The sequence below is a fragment of the Raphanus sativus genome, chromosome 9 (assembly GCF_000801105.2).
Source record: "Raphanus sativus cultivar WK10039 chromosome 9, ASM80110v3, whole genome shotgun sequence".
Classification (NCBI taxonomy): Eukaryota; Viridiplantae; Streptophyta; class Magnoliopsida; order Brassicales; family Brassicaceae; genus Raphanus; species Raphanus sativus.
In genome coordinates this window covers 9831398-9855630 of record NC_079519.1, presented here as the reverse complement: position 1 = coordinate 9855630, position 24233 = coordinate 9831398, and the positions used below count along the sequence as shown (strand labels likewise).

The 24233-nt window shown below is 32.3% G+C and overlaps 4 protein-coding genes, 1 long non-coding RNA gene and 1 pseudogene across 7 annotated transcripts; 3 read left to right on the top strand and 3 right to left on the bottom strand.

Annotated features, from left to right (window-relative positions):
* Positions 1-290: 290 nt before the first annotated feature.
* Positions 291-9523, top strand: LOC108826415 (F-box/FBD/LRR-repeat protein At1g51370). Of its 2 annotated transcripts, none has more exons than XM_056993965.1 (4): positions 291-488; positions 7847-8787; positions 8886-9017; positions 9120-9523. In XM_056993965.1, exons 2-4 carry the CDS (start codon positions 7882-7884, stop codon positions 9387-9389), a joined length of 1308 nt encoding a protein of 435 aa, XP_056849945.1. In that variant the 5' UTR covers positions 291-488; positions 7847-7881; the 3' UTR covers positions 9390-9523. The 2 variants fall into 2 exon arrangements, with proteins under 2 accessions (XP_056849945.1, XP_018455304.2); XM_018599802.2 differs by lacking the exon at positions 291-488 and adding an exon at positions 7188-7545.
* Positions 335-2623, top strand: LOC130500033 (probable serine/threonine-protein kinase PBL19; annotated as a pseudogene).
* A 1424-nt stretch (positions 9524-10947) lies between the features above and the next one.
* On the bottom strand, positions 10948-12438 carry LOC130500406 (uncharacterized). 2 transcript variants are annotated; one of them, XR_008939021.1, is made up of 3 exons: positions 11816-12438; positions 11638-11711; positions 10948-11490 (listed from the first exon to the last, which is right to left on the bottom strand). It is a non-coding gene; the product is annotated as an uncharacterized LOC130500406 (long non-coding RNA). The 2 variants fall into 2 exon arrangements; XR_008939022.1 differs by having other exon boundaries at positions 10948-11473.
* Positions 12439-16162: 3724 nt separating this feature from the next.
* Positions 16163-17008, top strand: LOC108838392 (uncharacterized). Its single transcript, XM_056994283.1, has one exon. It carries the CDS (start codon positions 16421-16423, stop codon positions 16967-16969), a length of 549 nt encoding a protein of 182 aa, XP_056850263.1. The 5' UTR covers positions 16163-16420; the 3' UTR covers positions 16970-17008.
* An 827-nt stretch (positions 17009-17835) lies between these two features.
* On the bottom strand, positions 17836-18495 carry LOC108826628 (uncharacterized). Its single transcript, XM_018600014.2, has one exon. It carries the CDS (start codon positions 18405-18407, stop codon positions 18069-18071), a length of 339 nt encoding a protein of 112 aa, XP_018455516.1. The 5' UTR covers positions 18408-18495; the 3' UTR covers positions 17836-18068.
* A 1804-nt stretch (positions 18496-20299) lies between these two features.
* Positions 20300-21304, bottom strand: LOC108825818 (NDR1/HIN1-like protein 26). The gene has a single exon (XM_018599169.2). It carries the CDS (start codon positions 21096-21098, stop codon positions 20439-20441), a length of 660 nt encoding a protein of 219 aa, XP_018454671.2. The 5' UTR covers positions 21099-21304; the 3' UTR covers positions 20300-20438.
* Positions 21305-24233: the final 2929 nt, after the last annotated feature.

Genomic DNA, 24233 nt, shown 5'->3' with positions numbered 1-24233 from the left:
TCAGTCGCTAATTGACGACTACTAAACTTAGTCCCTATTCAGTCGGTAATTTGCGACTATTTAGCTACTTATACTAGGTCGCTATATTTATGTCGGCCATCAGTCGCAAAATACTGTTACAAAACACATGGAAATCATTACTGAGTTTAGTACACCGGTTTTGTACGACTGATTGTTGTAGTCACAAAATCAGTAGCAAAATAGTAGCAAAATAATAGCAAAACAGTCGGTAAATATTCTATATATAGATGAAAACCGACACATTTCTTATCTCATCACTCGTGTAAGAATCATATCTTTAAAGTTTTTTGAGAGAAAAAAATCGTGAACAACAATGACGAGCAATTACAACAACTATATTAATTTTCGTGCTTGGATGTACAAGAGAATTGATGAAGAAACGGAGAATTTCTCGAGAGAGTTTTTCGCGGGGGTAGAAGAATTCATGACGTTTAAAAATAGTCAGGAATTAACGCAGAGTAATGGTGGTAAGTTCTTTTGCCCTTATAGTATTTGTAGAAATGAAAAATTTCTCTCGAGGCAAAAGATCTTGAAACACATATATAGTAGAGGATTTATGGAAGATTATTATGTTTGGTACAACCATGTAGAAGAAATAGACATGGGATTAGGAACGAGTTTTGTTGATCTGATGACGCATTTAAGTGGTAGTGAAGAAATTGGTAATACAGTAGAAGATAGATATGTGGAAATGGTGAATGATGCATTTCGTGATAATTTGTTTTTTTTCGGTGATAGTTTGTCTTAAATCAATAGGGTTTATTGATTAGGATTTATGGTTTAGTGTTATTAGGACTTCATTTTTAATGTTTTTAGGATTTAAGATTTACCAAAAATTTGAGGATTTACCCAAATATTTAGGGTTTAAGATTTAGGGTTTATGATTTAGGGTTTATGGTTTAGTATCGTGGTGACGGCGTTAACAATTTTTTTCTTGCAACTATTACTATTTTTAGGTTTTTTATTTTTATTTTATTTTAAAAACATTATATAATTAAATTATTTATTATTTTGTTTTCCTTTTTAAAAGATATCAGATATCAAATATCAAATATCAAATAACAAAGTAGTATTGGTTGGTGAACTTAGAAATCCCCTAGACTATATTTGAGAAGTGATTTTTTAAATTTTGCTTACATGTCATCTCTACAAAGACTCTCACCAAAAAAAGATGACATGGCACATTTAATAGATGACATGGCTTATGAATAATATGACATGGCTTGTGAATACCTAAAACCCTAACATTACATAAAACGTATTACATCTTTTTTAACAAAGCTTAACGCCATGTCTCACACTCCTAGCAGTTTTGATCTTTTTCTCTTCTCTGTGTTGTGATGGTGTGTATTAGGGTCACAAGGAATGGCTAGCAGAAGTTCAGTTTCTAGGGGTATTGAATCATCAGAACGTTGTGAAGCTCTTAGATTATTGCTCAGAAGATGGGGAGAACGGGATGGAGAGGCTTTTGGTTTATGAGTACATGTGTAATCGAAGCTTAGAGGGAGCATCTCTTCACGCGTGGAGCTCGCACATTACCATGGAAACAAAGGCTTCAGATCATGCTTGGTGCAGCTGAAGGATTGGCTTATTTACATGAAGTCAAGGTACAGAAATCTTTAAACCGAAACAATAAGAGGAAACCTGGTTAAAGACGGATACTTTTGATTGTTTTTTTTTTGAAAAAGATACTTTTGATTGTTCTTGATTGTATATGAATGCCGACAGTTTATGAACCGTTGGAAAGATAAAGTGAGGTGGATTCTCAAACATTCATTGTCTGGTTTTAAGTTTAGTATGTGATTCAGTGGTGATATTTGGTTGGGCAGGTTATATTGACTATAAATCCTCTAATTTGCTTTTAAATTATGAATTTTGTCTGACTTTGGGCTTGCAAGAGAAGGACCTCAGGGAGAAAATACTCACGTCACAACTGCAGTAAGTATTTGATATTTCTTTAAATTCTTTGGTTAGGTTAGGTTAGGTTTGGTTATGATTTTTACATAGTTTTAGATGGTAAGTCGTGTAATTGCTGTGTGCATTTTTTAAGGTTTGGTTATGTTTTTTACACAGTTTTAGATGATAAATCGTGTAATATTTTTCTTCTTCTTGATAATTTTCTTGGTTCTCTTTATAGAAAGTTGGAACACATGGATATGCAGCTCCTGAATACGTGCAAACAGGCCATCTGCGGTTAAAGAGCGATGTATATAGCTTCGGTGTTGTGCTCTACGAGATCATAACCGGATGCCAAACCATCGAGAGGAACAAACCAGCCACTGAACGAAGACTTTTGGAATGGATCAAAGAGTATCCTGCTGATAGTCAACACTTCAGCATGATCATTGACCCTCGGCTACGCAATAACTATCTGGCTGACGGAGCAAGGAGTTTGGCTAAACTGGCTGATCTATGTCTCAAAAAGAATAAAAAAGCGACCCACGATGGATAATGTAGTAGAAAGACTAAAGAAGATTATCGAAGAGTGCGATAGTGGAGATTCTTCGGTATCCACGAGTAAGGAGAGTAGTCAGGTAAGAAGCAATATTCGAGGACAGGACCTGTGGAGGAGAGTTTAAGAGGTGTTAGTGTTAGAGGATGATTTTTTTTTAGTTTGGAAGCTTTTTTGCATGGTGAATATATACAAATAAGTTAGTAAATGCAAAATATGAAGGAAAATGAATATATGCAAATGATTTGTTACAAGTTATATGTTCTCCCATCTAACTTTTGTGTCCATGAACAATTAGCTAGCATGGTAAGAATTGCTACACTTTCAAATGATGTTGTAGTGACTACAACCAAAAGAGTTAGATACTATCACTGAATAATATCAAAGCACAAAGCTTGGCTTTTAAAAAACATAGAATAAACGGTAAAGTTTATATGAATTAAAATATCTTATGCATTCGTGTGCAGTAAAAGAATTTTACTATGAAAGCCATGAAATCCTCTGTATTCGCAGAGTTTAAGAAAAGATCTGTTTCATGAACACTGTGTTAAACATATACAAATAAGTTAGTAAATGCAAAATTTCATCCTTGATTGGCTGGTTACATATGTATTTGTTTTCTTACCCAAAAGTTACACGAAAAGATTACTCAAGCATGCCATGGACTTTTAAACTTACACAGGCATTTACAATTTCTCTCTTCTCATATACTCCCAAAACATTCAAGTTCGAAAAAGAAAAAAAACTAATAAAAAACTGATAGATCTTTAGCTTTCCCTGAAACTTCAAGCTAAAGCAAAATGATCTTCAGATTTAGAAAAGATCAAAAGAGAATCCCAAAACCAGATTTTGACACTTTAAAACACAATCTCACTTCTTTTTTTCCCCTTTTTATTAGTATTATCATACTTTCCAAAGTCTATCTCCATCAGATTCAGAATTTCAAGCAGCAGCAACAGTTCCGTTGTGACATACATAATCACCATATCTGGTTGGAGAAGAAGAAGAGCTTCGTTGTTCTTTTCTCTTCATTACTGATTTAACAGAGTAAAAGAGATTCTGTTTCTTCTCTTCTGCTTCATCTCTCTATCTGTTCTTCTCTACACTCTTCACAACAAAACGGTGTGTCTCCTCCGCAATTACACACACAATCAAAACTTTGAATCAGACCCATGAATAATTTGCATGGTAATGAGAAAAAGATCGTTTGAATATATTCTTGAAACAAACCAAACGCAATAAAAGAGTCCAAGCAAATCTAGATGCTTATAACAACTCCAAATGTCATGTTATACTATAAAAAGAATATCATGTTACGTTGAAAAAAAAGAATATCATGTCAGCTGTTTGAATTCAGTTACGATGTGTTATCTATTCACAAAATAGATTTAGATTTAACTTGCATCAAAATACATGGGAAGACCAATCACTTAACTCTCAACTCTGCATCCAATGCACATCTCACCGTTGGATCTGTCCATCACTTAACTCTATGAAGGATCATCAAGTCAAAAAAAAACCCATAGATCAATCAAAATCACAATTTAAATCTGAATAAAAAATTTCAATAATAAAAGTATAGATATTAAATAATTTAACTATATCCGCGCAACAGCGCGGACGGATCACCTAGTTCACTTTAGGAGGTAAACCCAATAATATCTCGATTTTAATTACTTATACACAAATCTTCGTTTTATTGATATCTTGTAAGATTTTTGAAATTATTAATTAATAAAATCTTACACTTGCAAAAGTAATAATTTTTAATCAATTAATATTTGGGATATCAGAGTAATCACACAAATAATACCTTTTCTTATTTACAATATTTTTATGGTAAATAAATCGAAATAATTATTTTGTTTATTCTATATGGTATATAATAAATTTCAATGATATTGAATAAATATATTATATTTTAATATAAATATTTATTATTAAGACTTCTCACTCACATGGTTTATTAACGTTTGTATATTTGATGTAACAAAAATTTAAACCATTAATCCCAAAATTTTTGATGTTATGTTTTTCCATGAAAATTTTAAAATTAAAATACTAAGGTACCAATACTTTTTAAATGCAATTTCAAAATCAACATATTTATATATTTTTACATGTAAATAGTTTAACTAAACAATATTAACATAATATATATATTATTTAATATGAATACATATAAAAAATTGATGTTAACACGATTTAACATTATTATATAAAAAATGTGATATTTTAATTTCTTTTAATAATATAAAATTTAAAACTGCTCTATGCGTATTTCTTATTATATGTTTAATGGGTGCTTGTCTTATTCCAAGTCCATGTCGTTAATTTTTACCATTAGTTAATAAGATTTTCCTTGGTTGATAAAGATTTTTCTTAATTTCCAAATAAATGTAATTAATTTTTGCCTTGGTGATAAAGATTTTCCGTAACTACATATTGGCTACGTTTCCATTAATTCGTGTATCTAGTGTCTAAACACAGAACATGTATATTTAACATTTATTTTAAGTGCATTAAGTTAATAATCCTTTATTGTTTCTTCTAATAAGGAAATATTCATATTTAGTCAAATTTATTTTTCCCCGAAGCGAAATGGGTCTAAACCCGACCGACTCAGCTCCTCTTTCCACCTCACCACCCTCCTCCTTTTCCCTCCGACAATGTTTCTTATCTCCGTCGCAAGCACGATCTGCTCCACGGTGAATCTCTCACCCAATATTTTGAAAACCGGACCGGTCACTGATTCGGAACTATCACTGGGCAATTGGTCGGACTGGTCCAATCGGTTCAAACGGGGTTTCAGTGATTTTTCTTATATATAAATATATATATATATATATATATATGCATATACATAAGTGAAAATCTGATAACCGGAGAGGACACCTAGAAACCTTTGACGTTATAATTTTTTTTCTTCTTTTTTTCCCCTGTAAATTACTTGAATTAAAACATGAAGCTACACAAAGTCAGCGAAAAGATGAATCTTTGATGTTATAATTTATAAATGAAACATAGAATTAAAATAATTATTAAATAATAATGTTTGTGATCACTATTGTTTTACGCGTGACCACGATGGTATACATATAAGTTATAATAGATGTGATCATCAGTGGATAATGCTTGTCTTTTTCAGTGGATAATAGACGTGATCATCAGTGTGATCACTATTGTTTTACCGTTTTCCTATTTTAATGTTTGTCTTTTTCAGTTAGATTAATGTGTTTTTTTTTTCTTTCCTATTTTAATGTTTGTCTTTTTAGTTAGATTAATGTATTTTGTTTTTTATTCTTCAATAATTAATGATATTTTAAAGTTGTCTTTTTGTCAACTTAAAGTTGTCTAAATTATTTGAAAATATAAAAAATAATTAAAAGTAAACATATAAAGTAGATAAACAATAATTAAACACCAAAAATATTTAAAATATATATTTATTTTCCATCAAAATATTGAAGTTCACCCTGTTTTTTAATTTTTAATTTAGGTATTTTGGCTTACATTACTCAAATTTATATGTTTTGAGAAATTTAAAGTATATGTAAATTTTGAAAATTTTAAAATAATTCAAACGGATTATCTGTATCCGAACCGAACCCGCAAATACCCGAATCAAACCGAAATCAAAATTTATAAGTATTTGAATGTTGCTGAAATCTTTAAACTCGGGAATCTCAAACCCAAATAGATTTTAACCGAATCAGTGGGTATCCAAATACACATCCCTGACATAGTCAATGTAAAACGATCAAGTATTACAAATACATCATTTAGTATAAATAAATAAAAACTAAAATAAAAAATTAATACCCGTGCGGTCGCACGGGTCAAGATCTAAAATCTAGTAATTTATTGTTATAGATGTGTATAATGAAAAGAAGAAAAAAATATATAAAAAACTATAAAAGGAAATAAATGATTTGAGCTTTCAAACAAAAAGCTAAGAATCTGTAATCAAATCAAGAAGTTACCATTTCTATATCAAACTTAGTGAAACGACATTTAATATTTTGATGAACCGGTTTTATTTACTGACCCGAGTCGCCGGTTTAGCCGGGTTTTAACCGAGTTAGCCGGTTTAATTTAAATCCGAGTTTTAAATCGATCCGGACTCGGTTAGCTTAACGATTTAGGGTTGGACCGGTCCGACCGGCCGGTCCGGTTTTCAAAACCATTCTCTCACCACTCTCCTCGCCTAATCCGTCTCCAAGTGCGTCGAACAACACCGCAGCCTCCTCCTCCATCGTCGTCGCAGCTCAGTTCCTGCTCCATCACCGTCACCAGCCTCCGTATGATTTCCACGGCATCGAGATAGCTCCCGGTGACGTTGTATAACCGGTGCTGCATCCAGTGAACCACCACAGCCTCGCCGGGCCTCGTCTCGAGTCAACTCGGATCGGTCACGTCTCTGATTTTGCCGACATGGGATGAAACTCGAAGGGGAGAGATAAGAAGGCTGCGAAATCGGCGATTCTCCGGCCGGTAGAAGCGAAGATGTCAGATATATGATATGATATCATATAAACAATATGCAAAAGATATGATATGATATCATATGTCTCGTTTAATTTCTCTAGCGACAGAAATAAATCAAATTGGACCATTCATTTTTTTTAATTTCAGTATAATTATGATACGTAAAATAATTGAACATTCTAATTGAATGACACATGGATATATGCATTTTTAATTAATACAAAACTAAGGTTTTAATTTCCGAAATATTTCTCAAATAATATATATGAAATATTTTAACTCTAGTCAATGTAAATCTTCTTTCTACGGCAATGTTATTTGTATATTTAGTATTTTCAAAAGGTCAAACTTTCTTTTTTTCTTTTTATTTTGACTAGAGTCTTGCAAGGTCAAACTTTCTTTCTTTCTTAATATTATCTAAACTTAACTCATAAGTAATCCTGATAGTCATCCATAAAGCAGTCACAAACTTTTACACACACACATATTTATATATATATATATAATACACAAAGATATGAGAAAAGCATGCTCATGATCGTGGACGAAGAAGAAGAGGTTTAAGTCCCGTCTGCCATATTATGGTGCGTTGTTCCGGTTCTTCTTCTCTTCTTAAGTTTTAGTATAGTCTTCAGAAAACTTAGCTGGATCTTATTTAGATTTTTTTTCAGATTTGTTCTCGTCTCTTTCTTTTTCTTTAGTTATGATTTTGTAATCATTTATCTTACCGTATTCTTTATGATTCTTGATCGCTGTATCATGATTTCATGGTTCGGTTAAAACTTAAAAGCTTTGCTTAGGTTGCTTGGAAGACATGTTTTTCCTATTTCATCCAAAACCAATAGTCATTTCCATAAACTTCAAGTCTTACATTTTCTGATGCAGATTATATAGTTGTGTTTTAATTTGAGGAGAAAAAAATGGTGGGTAGAAAGAAGAGGAAACCCAAAACTTGTGACAACGGGTCGCATGAAGATAGGATAAGCCAGTTACCTGATGATTTGATATCTCACATCCTTACTCATCTTTCTACATGTGACGTTGTTAGAACAAGTCTTTTATCCAAAAGATGGATAAATCTTTGGGAACGTGTTCCTGATTTGGACTTAGACTCTCACTCATTCTCCAGTTTCGATGCCTTTGTAAGTTTTACCGACATGTTCTTCGATAAACACAAGGTATCATGGATACGCAAACTCAGGTTAAGTATTCGCACGCATGGTGTTGATGACACCTCTTACCTCACCCCTTGGATAGATGCTGCTATCACTCATAATATTCAACGTCTCGATGTTCATTTTGCATACTCATTCAAGGATCCAGTTCAGATACCTTTGAACTTGTATACATGTGCGACATTGGTACACTTACGTCTCTATGGGGCATTCATGGTTAATGCTCCTGAGGTTGTTTCCTTACCTTGTCTGAAGATCATGCAGTTAGAATATGTTAAACATCTCAATGAGACCACTTTGGTGAAACTTATCTCAGGCTCTCCAGTTTTGGAAGATTTAACCGTCTTAAAACCGGCTACCGTTTTAAAAGTGTGCTCACAGACACTGAAGAGAGTCTATATAAATCAGCCTTTACAAAGTGGAGTTGTTATTGATGCTCCTCTACTCCAGTTTTTGATGATTAAGTGTTGCTTAACGAACAATTTTAAAATCATCAATATAGGTTTCACTGCCAAGGTAGATATTGATATCTCCTTAGGTACGAGCTATGATTTAGATAGATATGGTTCATCCAAGAAAAGCATGGTTTGCAATTTCTTCGCCAGTATTTCAAGGGCCAGATGTCTAGCCATTAGTTATATTACTGTTAAGGTATATATACATTTGCAAATATCTGAGTACATAAATATTCTCTCTATAAGTTTTTTTTTCTGTTTCATTAATTAATGCTCTCTTACATTTGCTATCAGGTCATCAAGAAAATAGAACCTCAGCTCCAATTTCCTTACCTATCCCAGTTGAGCGCTAGCTTTTCTGTGTTCGATCTGAATGTTTTACCAATGATTCTTAGGAGCTGCCCAAAGCTAAAATCTCTCATCTTGGTGATGAATAGCTCTAACCTCTATTATAATATTTTTTTGTGAAGATTTCATATTTGCATCTACTTAACTTGTTTTCCTTTATTTTGCTTCTTACTCTCGCAGGACTTGGTTGATGGAGAGCCAAAGGTGGTGTTTTCATCCGTGCCTCCTTGTTTGATATCATCACTTAAGTTTGTTGAGTTGAAAAGTCCGATCTTGGGATATGAAGGAGAGATAGAGCTAGTAAGATACTTTCTGAAGAATTCAAGAGTCCTGGACAAATTGTGTCTAAGGTTTGAGAAACATAATATGAAAAAAGCAAAGTATATCATTCTCCAGGAACTCCTTGCAATACCAAGATGCTCCAGCACTTGTGAAGTTGTTTTTCTTTAGTTGGCAAAGAACATTGTTTAACATGTGAGGTTATTTAACCTTTCTTATGTTTCTTTATACCTGCTTTCGTGTAATAACAATTTCTGTTTTTACTTTTATTTGATATTTTATGAAATAAAGTATTGTCTTCTATATATATGTCTCTGTAAAACAACATTTCAAGTAGAACTAGGATTTTATATTTGAGATTGCACAATCTGATTTAGTATGTTGTAATGCATTTTGTTGTTTTCGTTCTTGTCAATATAGTAACACCATTTTTATAGTTGTATCTAAGTCATGGAAAATGTTCTACTCTTGCAAAATGTGTATTTGAGCATTTCACTGTAAGATGAATATGATTCAAAGAACAATACATGGAAAAACTTATGCGTGGTATGTGTTGAGTTTTAGTTTGTATCAATTTTTTTTTTGAAAGTTATATCAAAACATAATAGACAACAAACACTATTTTGAAGAAAAAACGATATATACTTTTGTAGTGCTCATTCAGAAACAACTTGGTCATTCTGAGTCTATTATTATGAAGCACGGGGACGGCATTTCCTTGACGTCTCCCGTACCAGATGCGTTTCCGGGACGGGGACGGTGTGGGGACGGCGTATGGACGTTTCAGAAACGTTTCAGAAAGGTGGGGACGGCAAAGTTTTTTGGAGACGGTGAATTTAGGTTTTGGAAACGTTTCTAAACGTTTCTGATGTAAACTCAGTATCGTTTTCTTTTCTTTTTTTTTGCATAACTGTTAGTATCATTAAAAATGACAGTTTGATTTTACAAGAGTTGCAAATTAAAAAAACTGAGACACCTTGGCAAAAAAAGAATAAAACAAGGTGAAACAAGAACATAGACAAAGGAGTGAGCCATTATCTAAGCCACAAAGACATCAGATTTCCAAACTGTTTCCTGTGTTTCCTTGCAGTGATCGAGTTTCTTACTTCCTTGTCAATGAACTTATGCAACATGACAGGAGGAAGTAAGCCTTGGTTGTGGATGAAGTTGTTCCGCTGTCTCCATAGGTTGTAGATTGTTGACTGAGCTGCTATTTACTTTTTCTAGAAGATTGGTTATTTACTTTTTATGTCTTTTAGTTATGGAAAAGAATTGAAGAAGGAAACACGTGCTTATATAAATGATCAGGATTACAAAGTCTCTTAATCTTAAGCAAACTATTATTATCTTCACTAGATTTTTTATCCACGCTAGGCGCGGAATATTTGGTATAATTAATTTTTTATTCAATCAATTTTTTTTGGAACGCATTCGATCAATTTATTTATGTTTAATTTAATAATCTATATTAATATTTGTAAAGTGATTTTTCGTCTTTGGATTCTCATATTTAAAGTTAAAGCGTAAAGGATTTTTTATCCTTAACTCCATTTTTTTAAGTCTAAATATAGCTTTGTTAAGGTTTTATAATTCAGAACATTTTACAAAATTATTTAGAAAATAAACTGTGTATCAATGATATAGAGATCTACGATAAAAGTAATAGCTTTGCATAGTTGATTTTAAGGTTATTATAAAATAAATCTAAGATTAAATATATGCACAATACTTTAAACTTAAATATATGCATGACAATCTAAGGTTCCTTCCACCGCAAGCATCCCCATATAGTTGAAATACTGTTCAACATCGTCTCTGTCGAAATCATCCCGTGATTGGCTGCCATAGATTCCAGCATTCTCACCTTTCCGAACTTGAACCAGCAAGTGGCTCTAGATCCATTGGGGGGGTCCGAGTAGGATACTGAGCTTCACAACCCGAGTTCCAAGAAACCGAGAGGAGTCTTACTGAGGAAGGAGAAGAACTGTTGATAGGTTTGGTTGTAGAGAAGAAGAAGCTCGCAGAAGGTGCTCTGCATGATGATACGGAGTCGGTATCTTGCACATCAAAGTTTTAGACTTCTTCTGATAGCTTCTTGCGTGACTCCACAGCAGTACCATGACTGCCTGGCAAGAGCAACCCAGTTCCACCCGACAAAGTTCGTAGAAGCTATCATCACCTGGGTACATACTGGTTAGAAACAAAGTAGGTGTCCAGGAACTTACTGACTCTAAAGCAGAGGAAGACTTGTCATTCTGCTCATACGAAACAACTAGAAGTACATTCGAAACCCAGATTGTGTTCCAGAACATACAAAAGAGTATAAATCAAATTACTATGTCAGAAAACGATCAAACTATTTGATACAGAAATAGTAGTGTGTTTTAGTGATGGTGTAATGTAGAAAAAGAAACAACACCTTTGGTTAGAGAATCAATAACTCTACTGAACTCTAAATACTTCCTGAAATCTTCTTTCTTGGCATCTTTTTTCCTAATTCAAGTAGAAACAAAAACAAAAGGTATATCAAAAACTAAAAGAAACAGAGATTTAAGGTCAACTCATTCTTTCTTCGATCTCTTTTGCAAAGTGTTTACCTTTTTTTTGTTTCCAGCGATGTCAGTAACGGTTATGGTGGTGAAAATCAACCGCTACATTATTCTTCAGCGAGGCAATCCGCCGTACGGTAATCAACTTCCTCTCCTTACACTGTGCCCTAAAGTGCACTGCCTCCTGTCATTTTTAGAGAGAAACTTTCTAGAAATCAATTGAGAGGGAGTTGCAGAACTAAAAGACACAAACTTGAGCGGTTTCCAATCTTCCTCGTCGTAGTCAGCGATCCAATGACGGCCTCCTGCATTTCTCAGTGGACTTCCCGTTTGGTTTCGGATTTGCAGAGGAGGCGACGGTCTTCTTGCCGTTCTCGCGGATGCCGGAGAGTGAAGAGTTTCCGGTGGGATCCATCAGGTTGAGTGTTTAAGAGTAGATTAGCAATTTCGGTGGAGAAATAAGAAATGAAAAAAGCTTATAAATAGAAAAACAGAGAGGAAAGTGAAAGGAATCAATTGAATGAGTTTGGGAATGATAGATTAGAGATGGTAGGGGTGAATTAATCGTCAAAAAGGATATGAAAAGATGAGAAACAGGAGGGGTGGGAGTCGAAAGGCTCAACAGATTAGGTCTAAGATGTGGAAGTGAGAAAACGGCGAAGAGAGGATGAATAGTTTGGTCTGTGGGCTTCTTTATTCAGACAAAAAATTAACCTAAGCCCAAATTCTATCAGCAAACACAAAAGCCCGAAAGAAGATTAGAATAAAAGTATATCCGGGTAATCAATACAATCTAAACTATTAAAACAAAAGTACATAATTAGATTAACCCTTACTTTTTCACTATATTTACATTGTCATGCCACTGAGGTATTAAATGAAGTTATATCTAAGTATGATTGCATTTTCCTAATTTAAATAATATATTTAAGCATTTAATGTTGTTTACTAATTTAAAAAATAGATTTCCTTAATAAAATCTTAACCAAAATATATTTCCTAATATATTTCGTATTGACATATTAAATATTTTTAATATTTATTAGTAATAAATAATAAAATAAAAAATCACACATCATTATCAATTTATATAACATATAAATAAAATATAAAATATTTTGTTTCATATATTATTAGCATAATGCTTCCATATATAAGTCCAATTAGTTATAAATATAAGATTTGTTTATATGATACACTGTGATATAATAGACTATTAAATCACAAAATATAATTATTTTAAAGTAATAAATAAAATCGTTATGTTTTAAAATGTTATATTAACAATTATGTAATACATTTTAATTTACAAATATATATAGTATACTATTAGTACAGAGAAAAAAATTAAAGTGAAAGAAATATTTATAATATCATGGGTCAAGCTCTAGAAATAAACAAAAACAGCGCAACATTATTTTTCTTCAACAAATTTATTTTAATAGAAATTGTAGTTCCAAATATGGTTATATATTTTATGTGTTTATAAATTTATTTTCTTTGTTTTTGAGGGATGCAAAGATGTTTGAATTGGAAAAAATTATGACCCACCTCTATATTATTTTAATTAGAAAGTTTAAAATTTATATCAAAAAATTTTAATTTTAATTTTTATTATAACAAAAAAATAATTTCCAATTTAAATTTATATTTAAATATTATAAAACATCATTTAATATTAAAAGAAAATTAAAAAAACATAAAATAAATACCCGTCCGGTCGGACGGGTCAAGATCTAGTTAAAATTAAAACAGCAGACATTTTTCATCCCCTTAATTTTTCAAACTATTTACAGAAATACCACTGTAATATATTAAATATTTAATATTTAAATTACCTAAATTATTTTGAAGAGATCTTTAGAAAATCTGAACAAACAATATTCAGCCTAATATAGTTTCACATAGAATTTGAATTAAATAGTCACATTTTTATTTGTATATATGATAGTACATAGACATTTTTTCCACGTAAACTTACATTTTTATTTTTTTTGTTTTAATATATATTATCATCATAACTAACATAGATAGGTGGGGTTTTGATATGATTATAACATAACTTAGTGATGACACTTTACTGCACATATCCAATTAGTTAAATTCAAACAAAAGAAGGATACATATACATTTTTATTATATGAAAATAATTTTAAAATTATATTAGATACTATATATTATACTATTATATTTATTTTTACAAATTCCAAAATAAGTGTTTCATTTCTATTTTTAAATCAAAATTGAAAATAATATTTTATAATTATAATAAGACAGAAAATAACATTTATAATAAATGATTACTCATTCAATTTTAAGCTGGAAAAAATGAATATATCACATATTCAAATTTTATTAAAGGTACAAAATTTGAACTCACTGAAAATAATTAAAATATAATATCTATGTGAATCTTAACATTAATTATATATGATAAAATAGAAAAATGTAAATTTACTATAATTTCAAACCATAAATTACTTTGGCTTCAGAAACACGGATCTAAATATTTATATTTTCAAATTAAAATGTACAAACAAAATAACCTCGCTGTTAAAGTACGGATCATCGGTTACTACGATAATATATTTCAAGAAATACTCGGTTTAGATATATTTGGGGTGGGCAAAAAATTCAAACCGAACCGAGTCAAACGAAACTAACCGAATCGATATCGATTCAAACCGAACCGAAATCTTTTTCAAATAATTCGATTGAAGATTTTCCAACCTGAAAGGTTTGGTTTAAAACCGAACCGATAAACCGAACCAAACTAACTCATGATTTACTTCAGTTGGAAATTACTAGAACCAAACTAAACAAACCAATCCGACCCCGAACCGAACCGAACTGAGAAGATAACCGAAGTGTCCACCCCTAAGATATATGGTAGGAAAAACTTATTTTGATTTTGATATCGACAATCCATATCAGAGTTTCAATATAGTAACAAAAATATTTTTATAAAAATCACCTTTGAATTTTTTTGTACTAAATTATAACAAAAAAGTCCGCCACTTTTAAAATGCGGGTCAAAACCTAGTTCATTTTATAATAGTATTTTTAGGATATTTGGTTGTTTGGATATTGAATATAATTAATATATGTAGGTATATAATTTGTATTTTAAAAGTTTAGTTACCCATTTAGTTCTTGATTTTGTTTGTTCCTTAGTTACAGAGATATAGGATACATTTGGCTATTTATGAAATTTGGTACAATTTTAGTTTCATTTCCGGTCTGATATGGTTCAGTTTATCGGTTTCGGATAAATGTGATTAGATTTATGGGCAGATTTATATACTATCTTATATAAAAGTTCGTATAAAAACTATTTAATTTCAAAAATATATTGGTGATTCTAAAATACGAATCAAAATCTAGGATTATAACTGCATCATGTATGTAAAGGTGCCACTCATACTCGTGTGATAAATCCTATCATGCATGGATATGGTATAGTATACACATGTATGTGGAGGGTATGTATGAATATAGAATAGGCTGTTTGTTTCTGGAGTGTAGGCGCTGTGTCGTATTTAAAAAAAGAGTTCAAAACACATCCTAGAGATTTCGGCAAATTCTCTAATTACAAAAAATAGTACTCTGAATGGTAATTATCCAATAACCTGTGTGTACGGCAAATTCCCAATTTTGTTTTGCCTAGTAACAATAATCCCCACTGCTTATAAAACACAACCCTAGATAGATATTTCGTCGCCATCAATTTCTAAACATACATAGCCACCACACTTCGCAGTAATTAAGGAAAGGCTTCAATCAGAACCCCACAATAGAAGTCATGAATCCAGGTATATAGTCTATGTTTTCCAGATCAGGATGATTAGGTTTCTTACGGGTTTTTTTTTTCTTTTTTTTTGAATTATACAGAGGTATCCTGACCCCATAGAAATGGTCCAGACTAGTCACGTGTTGCCACATGTCGATCCTCTGTCCCTGGCGATGCCGAAATGTTAACTCACAGCTATGAACCCATGTGGAGGAACTCACAACTCCGGTTTACGGATTTTTTTTCTTCTAATACGAACCAATTGTCTATTCCTAACCGAAAGCAAAATCATCGTTTTCCAAAACAGTGTCCTGGTGGTTAGTCATATTTTCTGAATTCTTTTGGGGAAACACATGTGAATTTTATGGTCAATTAATCAATTTTTTGACATAATCATCGGTTATGTAATAGATCTTTCAAGCCCTAATAAGCTTAAGATCGATGATCAGGGTATTTTGTGACTGTGTCTTTTTTCCGTTTTGTCTGGTCATCAAGAGCTTGATTTTCCGAAGATGACAGACGATCTATCAGCCGTTAGATTCAATGTTTTGTTACATCAAATTATCTTTTTAATTCATTCACTTAAAATGGTAAGTACCTTGGAAACTGCCTTAATAATCCAGAAGCCTGAATCTTAGACTCTTAGTGCCGTTCTTGAATGTTGCTTTCACATTCTATGTTCAAAATTAGGGTTTTATGTCTAATTCTTTTCAACAATTGTATTCCACTTTCGCTATCATATTAACGCTCCAATATTTCAGCGTTGGGATTTACATATGCGTTTTCCAATGTGGACTCGATCCCGATGCTAAACGGATCGAACTTTACGGAATGGAAAGAACATCTGTTACTTGCTTGCCCTCATGGATCTTGACATCTCCCTCAGGGAAGAACATCCCGATCCTTCCAAACAGATTGAAGAAACCAAGCAATGGGAACGTTCCAACCGCATAAGTTTGATGATAATGAGAATCCGTATCCCGCAGCAATTCAGAGGCGTTGTTCCTGAGGACGTTACTACATCCAGAGAGTATTTAGCTGCGGTTGAGAAATGCTATGAGAAAAACGTGAAGTCAGAGGTGGAGATTGTGCTGGACGAGTTTTCCTCCATGAGGAAACAGCCGGAAGAGAGTGTTAGGGAGTATATTATGACGAAGATGAGTGTTGCTGCTAAGATGAAGCAACTCGGGATGCATATTCCAGATGATGTTGTGGCAAGTATTTTACTCGCTAGTCTGCCCTCGGAGTATGATTCTCTTAAGAATATTTGTAGCTGGGGGCAAAAGAAATGGTCGACTCATCAGCTCATATATCACTGTGTGCAAGATGAGGATAGTTTAAAGCTGGAAAAGAAGAAGCGTGATCTTGCTGTTGGGGATTCTGGTAAGAAAAGGAAGACCTTTGAGGAATGATTGATTGATTCAGGATTAAAGTAGAATAAATATGATTTGGAGGCGATCTTTTGGAAATAAGACAGAAGCAAGACGTTGTGAGATTTTCTTTGTTGTTACTGTGTTTTTCTCCAACAGATTTTGAGTTCCTATGTTTTTAGTCGAACAGAATAATATTCGTGTTTAGAGAATTTGTAATAGAATTTTTCCGTCTCAGTATACTCATTGTTTCTCTGACAATTTATTGTCGTAACAAGAAAATTTGTCTGAGGTTACTACTACTACAACCTCCACGCCTCCCTAAGGTTTGAATGAATTTTCTTCTTTCCTAATTAAGCAAGTAGCTATTGCGATTGATGTGTGTTTTTGCTTGCGGTAGCTACTCATAGATATGTTGATGTTTCCGCCTGACGCAGCATGCAAAAGCAAAATCTGCAAATAGGTATGACCAGCTCCTCCTATCCTATCAAGTTGGAAGGTGCAGTTCACTAACAACAAGGCTATTAATGTAAAAAAGAAGCTCGTCATGTCATCAAGCGCCATCTTGGTGAAGGAAATATGTCTCAACGTAATGGTAACAAAAATTCAACACAGCATAAGTTTCAGCGATCCTTGTAACTAGTGGTGCATACTGAATCATGTCACTGTCCTGTCTCGTTAGGTGTAACATTCTAAATGAAAGATAACGCAAACCAAAAGTTACATATCTGAGGTAAGATTACATCATTTGATACAAGTTATGAATCATATTTCAACTCTGGTCAAACTTACAACGATATAGATTCATTCACCTTCACTAATTGGGTACGTCAGTGTTGTACGAATATTTTTGCATTAAAGTTATATTTCTCTAAACATATATTCTTGTCTTTAAAAAGAGACATGTGAAGGCAAATGAATCTATCAATCATTGGATATTTGGACCAAACCGAGAAAGGACTCGTCTGTCTTGCTCTGTTTTCCCCTGCTCGCCTATTACTGAAAACTTTCTTTTTACTAAAAACAACACCGACGTACAAGATGACTTTATGATGCGTACACTACAAGTCATTTACAAACATATATTTACAAATATCATCATCATCGGTTCAGGTGTTAAAAAAAACTAAACACCCAATCCTTACAATTCAGGTGTTTCATGGATAGACTCGAGCAATGGTTTCCACTTATTTTTCCTAAAAGATCTGAGAAATATTCTCTCGTTCACAAAACCCAACTGCTCTAATGAAACTTGCTTCGCCAACAAGAGATCCAGCTGTTTCCTAGTTATCACCACTTTGATTCTTCTTCCTTCTACGTTAGCTTTGTCTACGAACACCGATTCATCCTCGGGACATATAACTCCTTCCTTGATGTCTGTGCTAGTATCTTGAATCTCGTTACTCTCAACATGATTTATGCACAAACATGCATCAGAGAGAGTCACCAGAAATTGCTTCAAATTCAGTCTCTTCTTCATTGTTGTGAATCTTCCTTGGGACGCAGATCCTCTAATTTAGTGACAAGTTGTGAAATTCAGCTTCTTATTTATGTGTTTATAGATACAAAGAAACACGAAGAGGATTCGTTCGAATATTTATATAAAGGTTTTCAATTATTTAAAAGTATGGGCTGTGTTTAATATGGAGTGGATGGTGACAAAAGTTGGTGGGAATGTAACAGATGCGGATCATTAAAAATCGACTCATAAAAACCTTGGGAAAATTAGAGATGAAGTCTTGGTAATCATAACACGTGTTGCATTATGGGTCGGTCTTGCACATTAAAAAAATAAATTTTGGACCGACCATTTGATCCAAAACATGTCTTGTCTAATACTTCGTGGTATATACCTATCTAATGTATGAAATGATTAATGGCGATCACCATATCTAAATGCGATTGACTATTTGACCTTTCTGGAGTTACCGAATTACCATTTAGAGTTTTTTTTTCTTGGCATCAAACGGCTTAGAGTTTGACAAGTTAATCAGCTCCCTAATGCCTAATAAATAAAAGTTATATTAAAACGGTTGAATGTAAACTCTCCTTACATCGTACTAGATGATGGCTTCGACGGACAAAAAGAAAGATATTTGATCATTTAAGAGATCGCATCAGCATCGTCATTGAATGTATTTGTTAATCTGATAAAAGGTTTGTTAAAAGAACAGAATTTCAATTTTGGATGTTTTAACATATCCTATATGATTAAACAATACAGTTGATCTCTCTATATCCTTGTCCTTGCATGATTTTTGCCTATTTGTTTTTATAAAGAGACCTGTGTGGCGAAAAGAAAATGTTACTAGATTTTTTAATCTCTTCGAATCTCCAGCAGAATTATAGTTTCTTTTGAAATAAAGGTATGTATAGCAGGTTTGTCTTGGTCCTTGGAGAACAGGAACCAAAGATCTCAGAGTTACTTCCAACAATTTACAGAAATTGTCTATGCTTATCTTGGTGCTAGGAATAATCAATCAAACTAATACGGTTCAGTCTCAAGAATCCCAAATTCGATTAATTATTCGGAGAGATACTTTCTCGTTATAATACATTACTGGTATTTTGCTCATTCTTCGTCTGTCAATTTTTATTTTATCTTTAAGGATAACATGGATCATAATCTATAGAATTGTGTGTTAACTGTTATTCTTTTTACCATCAAAATGTGTGGTATTAATATGAAAATAATATAGTTTTTAGTTTTTCCATATTCAAGAATGAGTGTAACCAATATTCTCTTAATTAGCACCCATCTGCATTAAACGAAATCTCAATCTAAGAAACAGAGAGCTTCTTGTTCTGTTACATTCTCATTGTCAGTTCTGTTTACTCTTTCTGACTTTATATTGGCAAAAGTTCATTATTATGCATCTGTAAACTTTTATATCATATTGCTTCTCCTCTGTTCCAACTTTTGATATCATTGACTCTTGTCTCAGTCATACTATTTTAATAAACTGCTGTTTAGTTGGTAGAAAGGTTGTCTCAAGAATAGAATAAATAATGAACATAACGAATCTATTCTCACAAGAACATCTTATTCAATTGCAAAATTTATTGGATATTCGAGTCCTGATGAATCAATGAATCTCAGGAGAAACATAGAAACTTCATGAGGACAAATGCGCTTTACTGGACTTTTTCCCAAAAGTAGAGTAAATCATTAGAAATACAAAAGTAAATGGATTTCAGGACACACCCACAATATATGGACCCAACAATCTCAAATCTTTATGCGTGGAGCTCATAAAGATACATCCACCATGAATTATTGAAGAGATGGGGGGAATAATCATGTGAATTGCTTGGCTTATACGGCAAAACCATTGCTCCTGCATGCCTATAGCCACCATATCAACTTTCCTCTTCTTTAAACCAAAGATATGCCCTTTATATAGTTCTATACAAACAGTTCAATTATAGCTTTACAAGTAGTACTAATTACCAGCACAAAAGCATCATTAAAAATACAGCAAAAGAAACTATAGTGTATATCAATTGTTGATTATTCAGTATATCTTATTATATCGGTAGAGCAACGAGTCCCTTGTATTGAAGGTAATGGATCAGTGGTCATGTTCGGTCCAAAAGCAACGATTGCAACACAGTTCACATTAAACCGGTACGCACCAGAGACAAACGTCCCGATCTTCCACCTTAGCTTCCCGTCCATCTTCATACCAATGATTACTTTACCGACTGCCCGATCACGAACGATTTGGTAGCCAAAAGACTGAGCAACGGGTAGCTCATTCCCTTGAAGAAAGGCTGTCAAAAGATTGATTTCTTCGTGGGATTGATAAAAAGGTGGTAGAGAAGCTTCTGATGTTATTTGTTGCCCTCTGTAAGCTGCGTATACGAGTAGCTTGTCGTAGTAGATTCCAACTTTTTTGTTAGGGTTCTTGGAGAGGAGAGTGAGCTGGATTGAGGAGTTGAGGAGATGAGTGGCGGAGGAGGAAAGGTTGAGGGTGTAGATATCGGCTTCTGTGAGGGAGAACTCGGGTTTTGCGGGATGGAGGGTAAGCCAGATGAGGAAGATGATGAGGAGAAGGCCGCTGAAGAAAGTTGAGAATGTGAAGAAGAGTTTCTTGCGTCGACGGTTGTTGATGTTAATCCCTCCTTTCTTGGCGCAATGCTTTGGAGAAGTTTCGGAGATTTGAGACATTTGGAGAGCTCTAGGGAGGATGAAGAAGGAAGTCTGAGGAAAAAAGGAGAGATGGTAAAGGGTGTTAAATAAGGAGACAAGTGTTGAAAGTAGAAAGCAATAAGCACTTAAGCTTAAATGGGTTTATTATTTAAAAAGAAACCAAACATGGAGGCTTTAAGACTTAGGCGGTTAACAAGAGATAACTACTGTGTAATAATGATACAAAAAATAGTTGAACAAACATTTTGGTTTCAAGAAGCTGTCTATGTTGTGTCAAAAGTCTTAGATATGATGTCCCTCTTTTAAGTAGACTAGAATTTTGAATGTCAACAAATTTGTTTATTTAGGTCCAATATTCTCTTTTAATTGGCTTAGTATCCCTGATTTCTTTTAACAAATAAGTAAGATTCTTTTTAGTTTCGCTCTGTTGTTATTAGCCTAAACTATAATAGAAAGTGAGTTTAGAAATTGTTTACGAAATTTGGTTCGAACTTTCCCAGCAATATTGATAACAATAAAATCCATATAATAGAACTTTCTTTTTGAGAACTTTATTATGAAGAATTCTTATTCACATCAATATACACAAGAAGAGCACGAGCGACGGGAAAAAAGGGAAGACGAGCACGAGTCTTATGTTAATATCATATGTGAATGAAGCACGGTCGGGAGATCCTTTCGTCGGAATAAACTTTTATACGCTCGCCAGCTCGGTTTGTAGTATTTACATGAGACATGCGCCGTATTATTATTATTTATTTGTTTTGAAATTATTTTCTTATTTAAAATGAGAAAATTGTATACTACCAAACTAATTCAAGGACAAGAATCAACTCCTCCAATTGCTTTAAAAGTCTCATCCTATGAAAAGCTTAGATCTTTTCCTTCCAGGAAAAGCAGCTTTTCACAGTTATTTTATAATAGCAGGATAATACATAATATGTATAAAAAGAACGTCATACTCGAGAAATGTATTAACCTGATCTTTTTTCTTTGTTTTCCTTTCCTAGAGTAAATATAAATCTAACTCTTTTGGTTATAAAGGTATGATTGGAGTTGGAGATTGACCAAAGTTTTAATGAATTCTAACCGTTAACTAGAATTTGATTCAATTTTATATGAGCCAAAATTTAATTTATATGACAAACTAAAAGAAAATTTTGTGTTATGTATTGTATTATTTTATAATAGTTTTTATGTGCCTTATCCCATATTAATATTATATAATGTTTTATATTTTTATTTTACCATTAGTGTGGTTAATAAATATCAATATATTATTATGGAAATACCTGACAAACTCAAATAGAAGAACATCCTCAAAACATGAAAACACTAGACCTATACGTTAGAGTTGTTAGTAAAACCAGAAAATAAATTATAGGTAATATCTTTATAACATCTAGATAATATCAAGTTGAAAAACTATATATAAACCGAGAATATCAAGTTAAGATTATTTTCAAATGAATCAAGTATATATGGGTCTTTAGATAATTTTAATAAGAAAACAAATGTTTGGACAATTAAATATGATGACCTTTTATGAGATAATCTGAATTGAAATATCACATATAACTGAAGTTGTATACCTCTTTTTAAATAGAACTAGACCATCGGGCGAGTGTTTATTTTATTTTTTAATTTTTGATTTACACTAAATGATGTATTTGTTAATAGTTACTTGTGATACATTGAATTTTTTTTGAGTTTTTAGAAAACAATCAAATGTGTGAAAAATATTTTTTATTATATAAAGAAAGCTTAAAATGAAACAATGATAAATTAGATATGAAATATATAAATCAATTTAGTTAATTTAAAATACGTTGAAATAAATGACTTTGAGTCATATATAAATAAATTTAATCGGCTCATTGTTATTACATTTTTTGTTAGGGCCATAGTGTTTTAGATCAAATTAAGTTGGTCTAGTGGCTCATGACCCCTCTCTTATTCTAACCGACAATTTTGTTTTGTAACCGTTCGGTGTTTAGAAAAAAATTGTGAAAATGAAAAAAAGAAATATCTCGACTTCGGTGTTCTCCCATGGCGATGACGATTTCAAAACTCATTAATCGAAGGTCTAATGTTTTATCTTTGTGAATCTGATGTTTTTTCTTTACGAATCAAGGTATGGAGTAATTAAATCTCTTTTGAAATAATTGGTTTATTTTTCATTATGTTTCAAAGTTGTATATTGTTTGGACTTTTTCTTGGGTTCAGTCCCTATGGTGAACCTTTAGGTTCACCAACCAATAGCAAATTGTCATTTTAAATCTAGTATCTTTTAATTAAGGAAACAAAATAACTTGGCCAATTATATTATGCTTTTAAATAAATAAAAAGATTAAATAAATAAAAATAAAAATAGTTCTCAGAAAAGATTATTTAAAAAAATATTTATTTATAAGATTTAGAATTTAGTGTTCAAGATTTATAGTTTAGAATTTATCTAAATGTTTAGTGTTTTTCCAAAGGTTAAGGTTTACCCAAGGGTTTAGGGTTTACCTAAGAGTTTAGGGTTTAGGATTAGAGTTTAGGGTTTCGTGTTTTGTTGACAACATGTTTAGTGTTTTCCAAGGGTTTAGGGTTTAAGATTAGAGTCTAGGGTTTAGTATTAGAGTTTAGGGTTTAGTATTTTGTTGACAACTTTAATTTTTTTCAATTCGTTTTTATATTTTTTTTTTTAAAAAACATTTTATTTTGAAAAGATAATATAATTTGACAAATTATTTGTTTACTTAACTAAAAGATAATAAATCTAAAATGACAATTTTCTATTGGTTGGTGAACCTAGGGGGTGAATCCAAGAATAACTCTATTATTTGCATGTCTAGTTACGCCTAGTTAATTAATAAATGTCCATAACATTTATAAAACAAATCAATTGTTTCCTAAAAATAATGTAGTTAGCAAGAATATAGGCAATTGCCTCATTCTTAACCATTTACTTAATCTTATATTTAATATTGAGTACTCTGCAAGTTTAGTTAAACAGATTTTACTAGAAAAAAACATATATTATTTATTAGCTAAATATAGATAGTTAGCGAAAATCATGTCACTATATTAAAGTTAATTAATATTTGATATTGATTATAGATTTGATAGAGTAATAAAGATATTTTGATTGTGTTCTAAAATGATTGA

Bases quoted from the DNA above. Each gene is read 5' to 3' on its own strand.
- LOC108826415 (XM_056993965.1), top strand. From the start codon at position 7,882: ATGGTGGGTAGAAAGAAGAGGAAACCCAAAACTTGTGACAACGGGTCG. The intron at 8,788-8,885 runs GTATATATACAT...ATTTGCTATCAG, and splicing joins TTAGTTATATTACTGTTAAG to GTCATCAAGAAAATAGAACC. The intron at 9,018-9,119 runs GTGATGAATAGC...TTACTCTCGCAG, and splicing joins AGCTAAAATCTCTCATCTTG to GACTTGGTTGATGGAGAGCC.
- LOC108838392 (XM_056994283.1), top strand. From the start codon at position 16,421: ATGGATCTTGACATCTCCCTCAGGGAAGAACATCCCGATCCTTCCAAA.
- LOC108826628 (XM_018600014.2), bottom strand. From the start codon at position 18,407: ATGAAGAAGAGACTGAATTTGAAGCAATTTCTGGTGACTCTCTCTGAT.
- LOC108825818 (XM_018599169.2), bottom strand. From the start codon at position 21,098: ATGTCTCAAATCTCCGAAACTTCTCCAAAGCATTGCGCCAAGAAAGGA.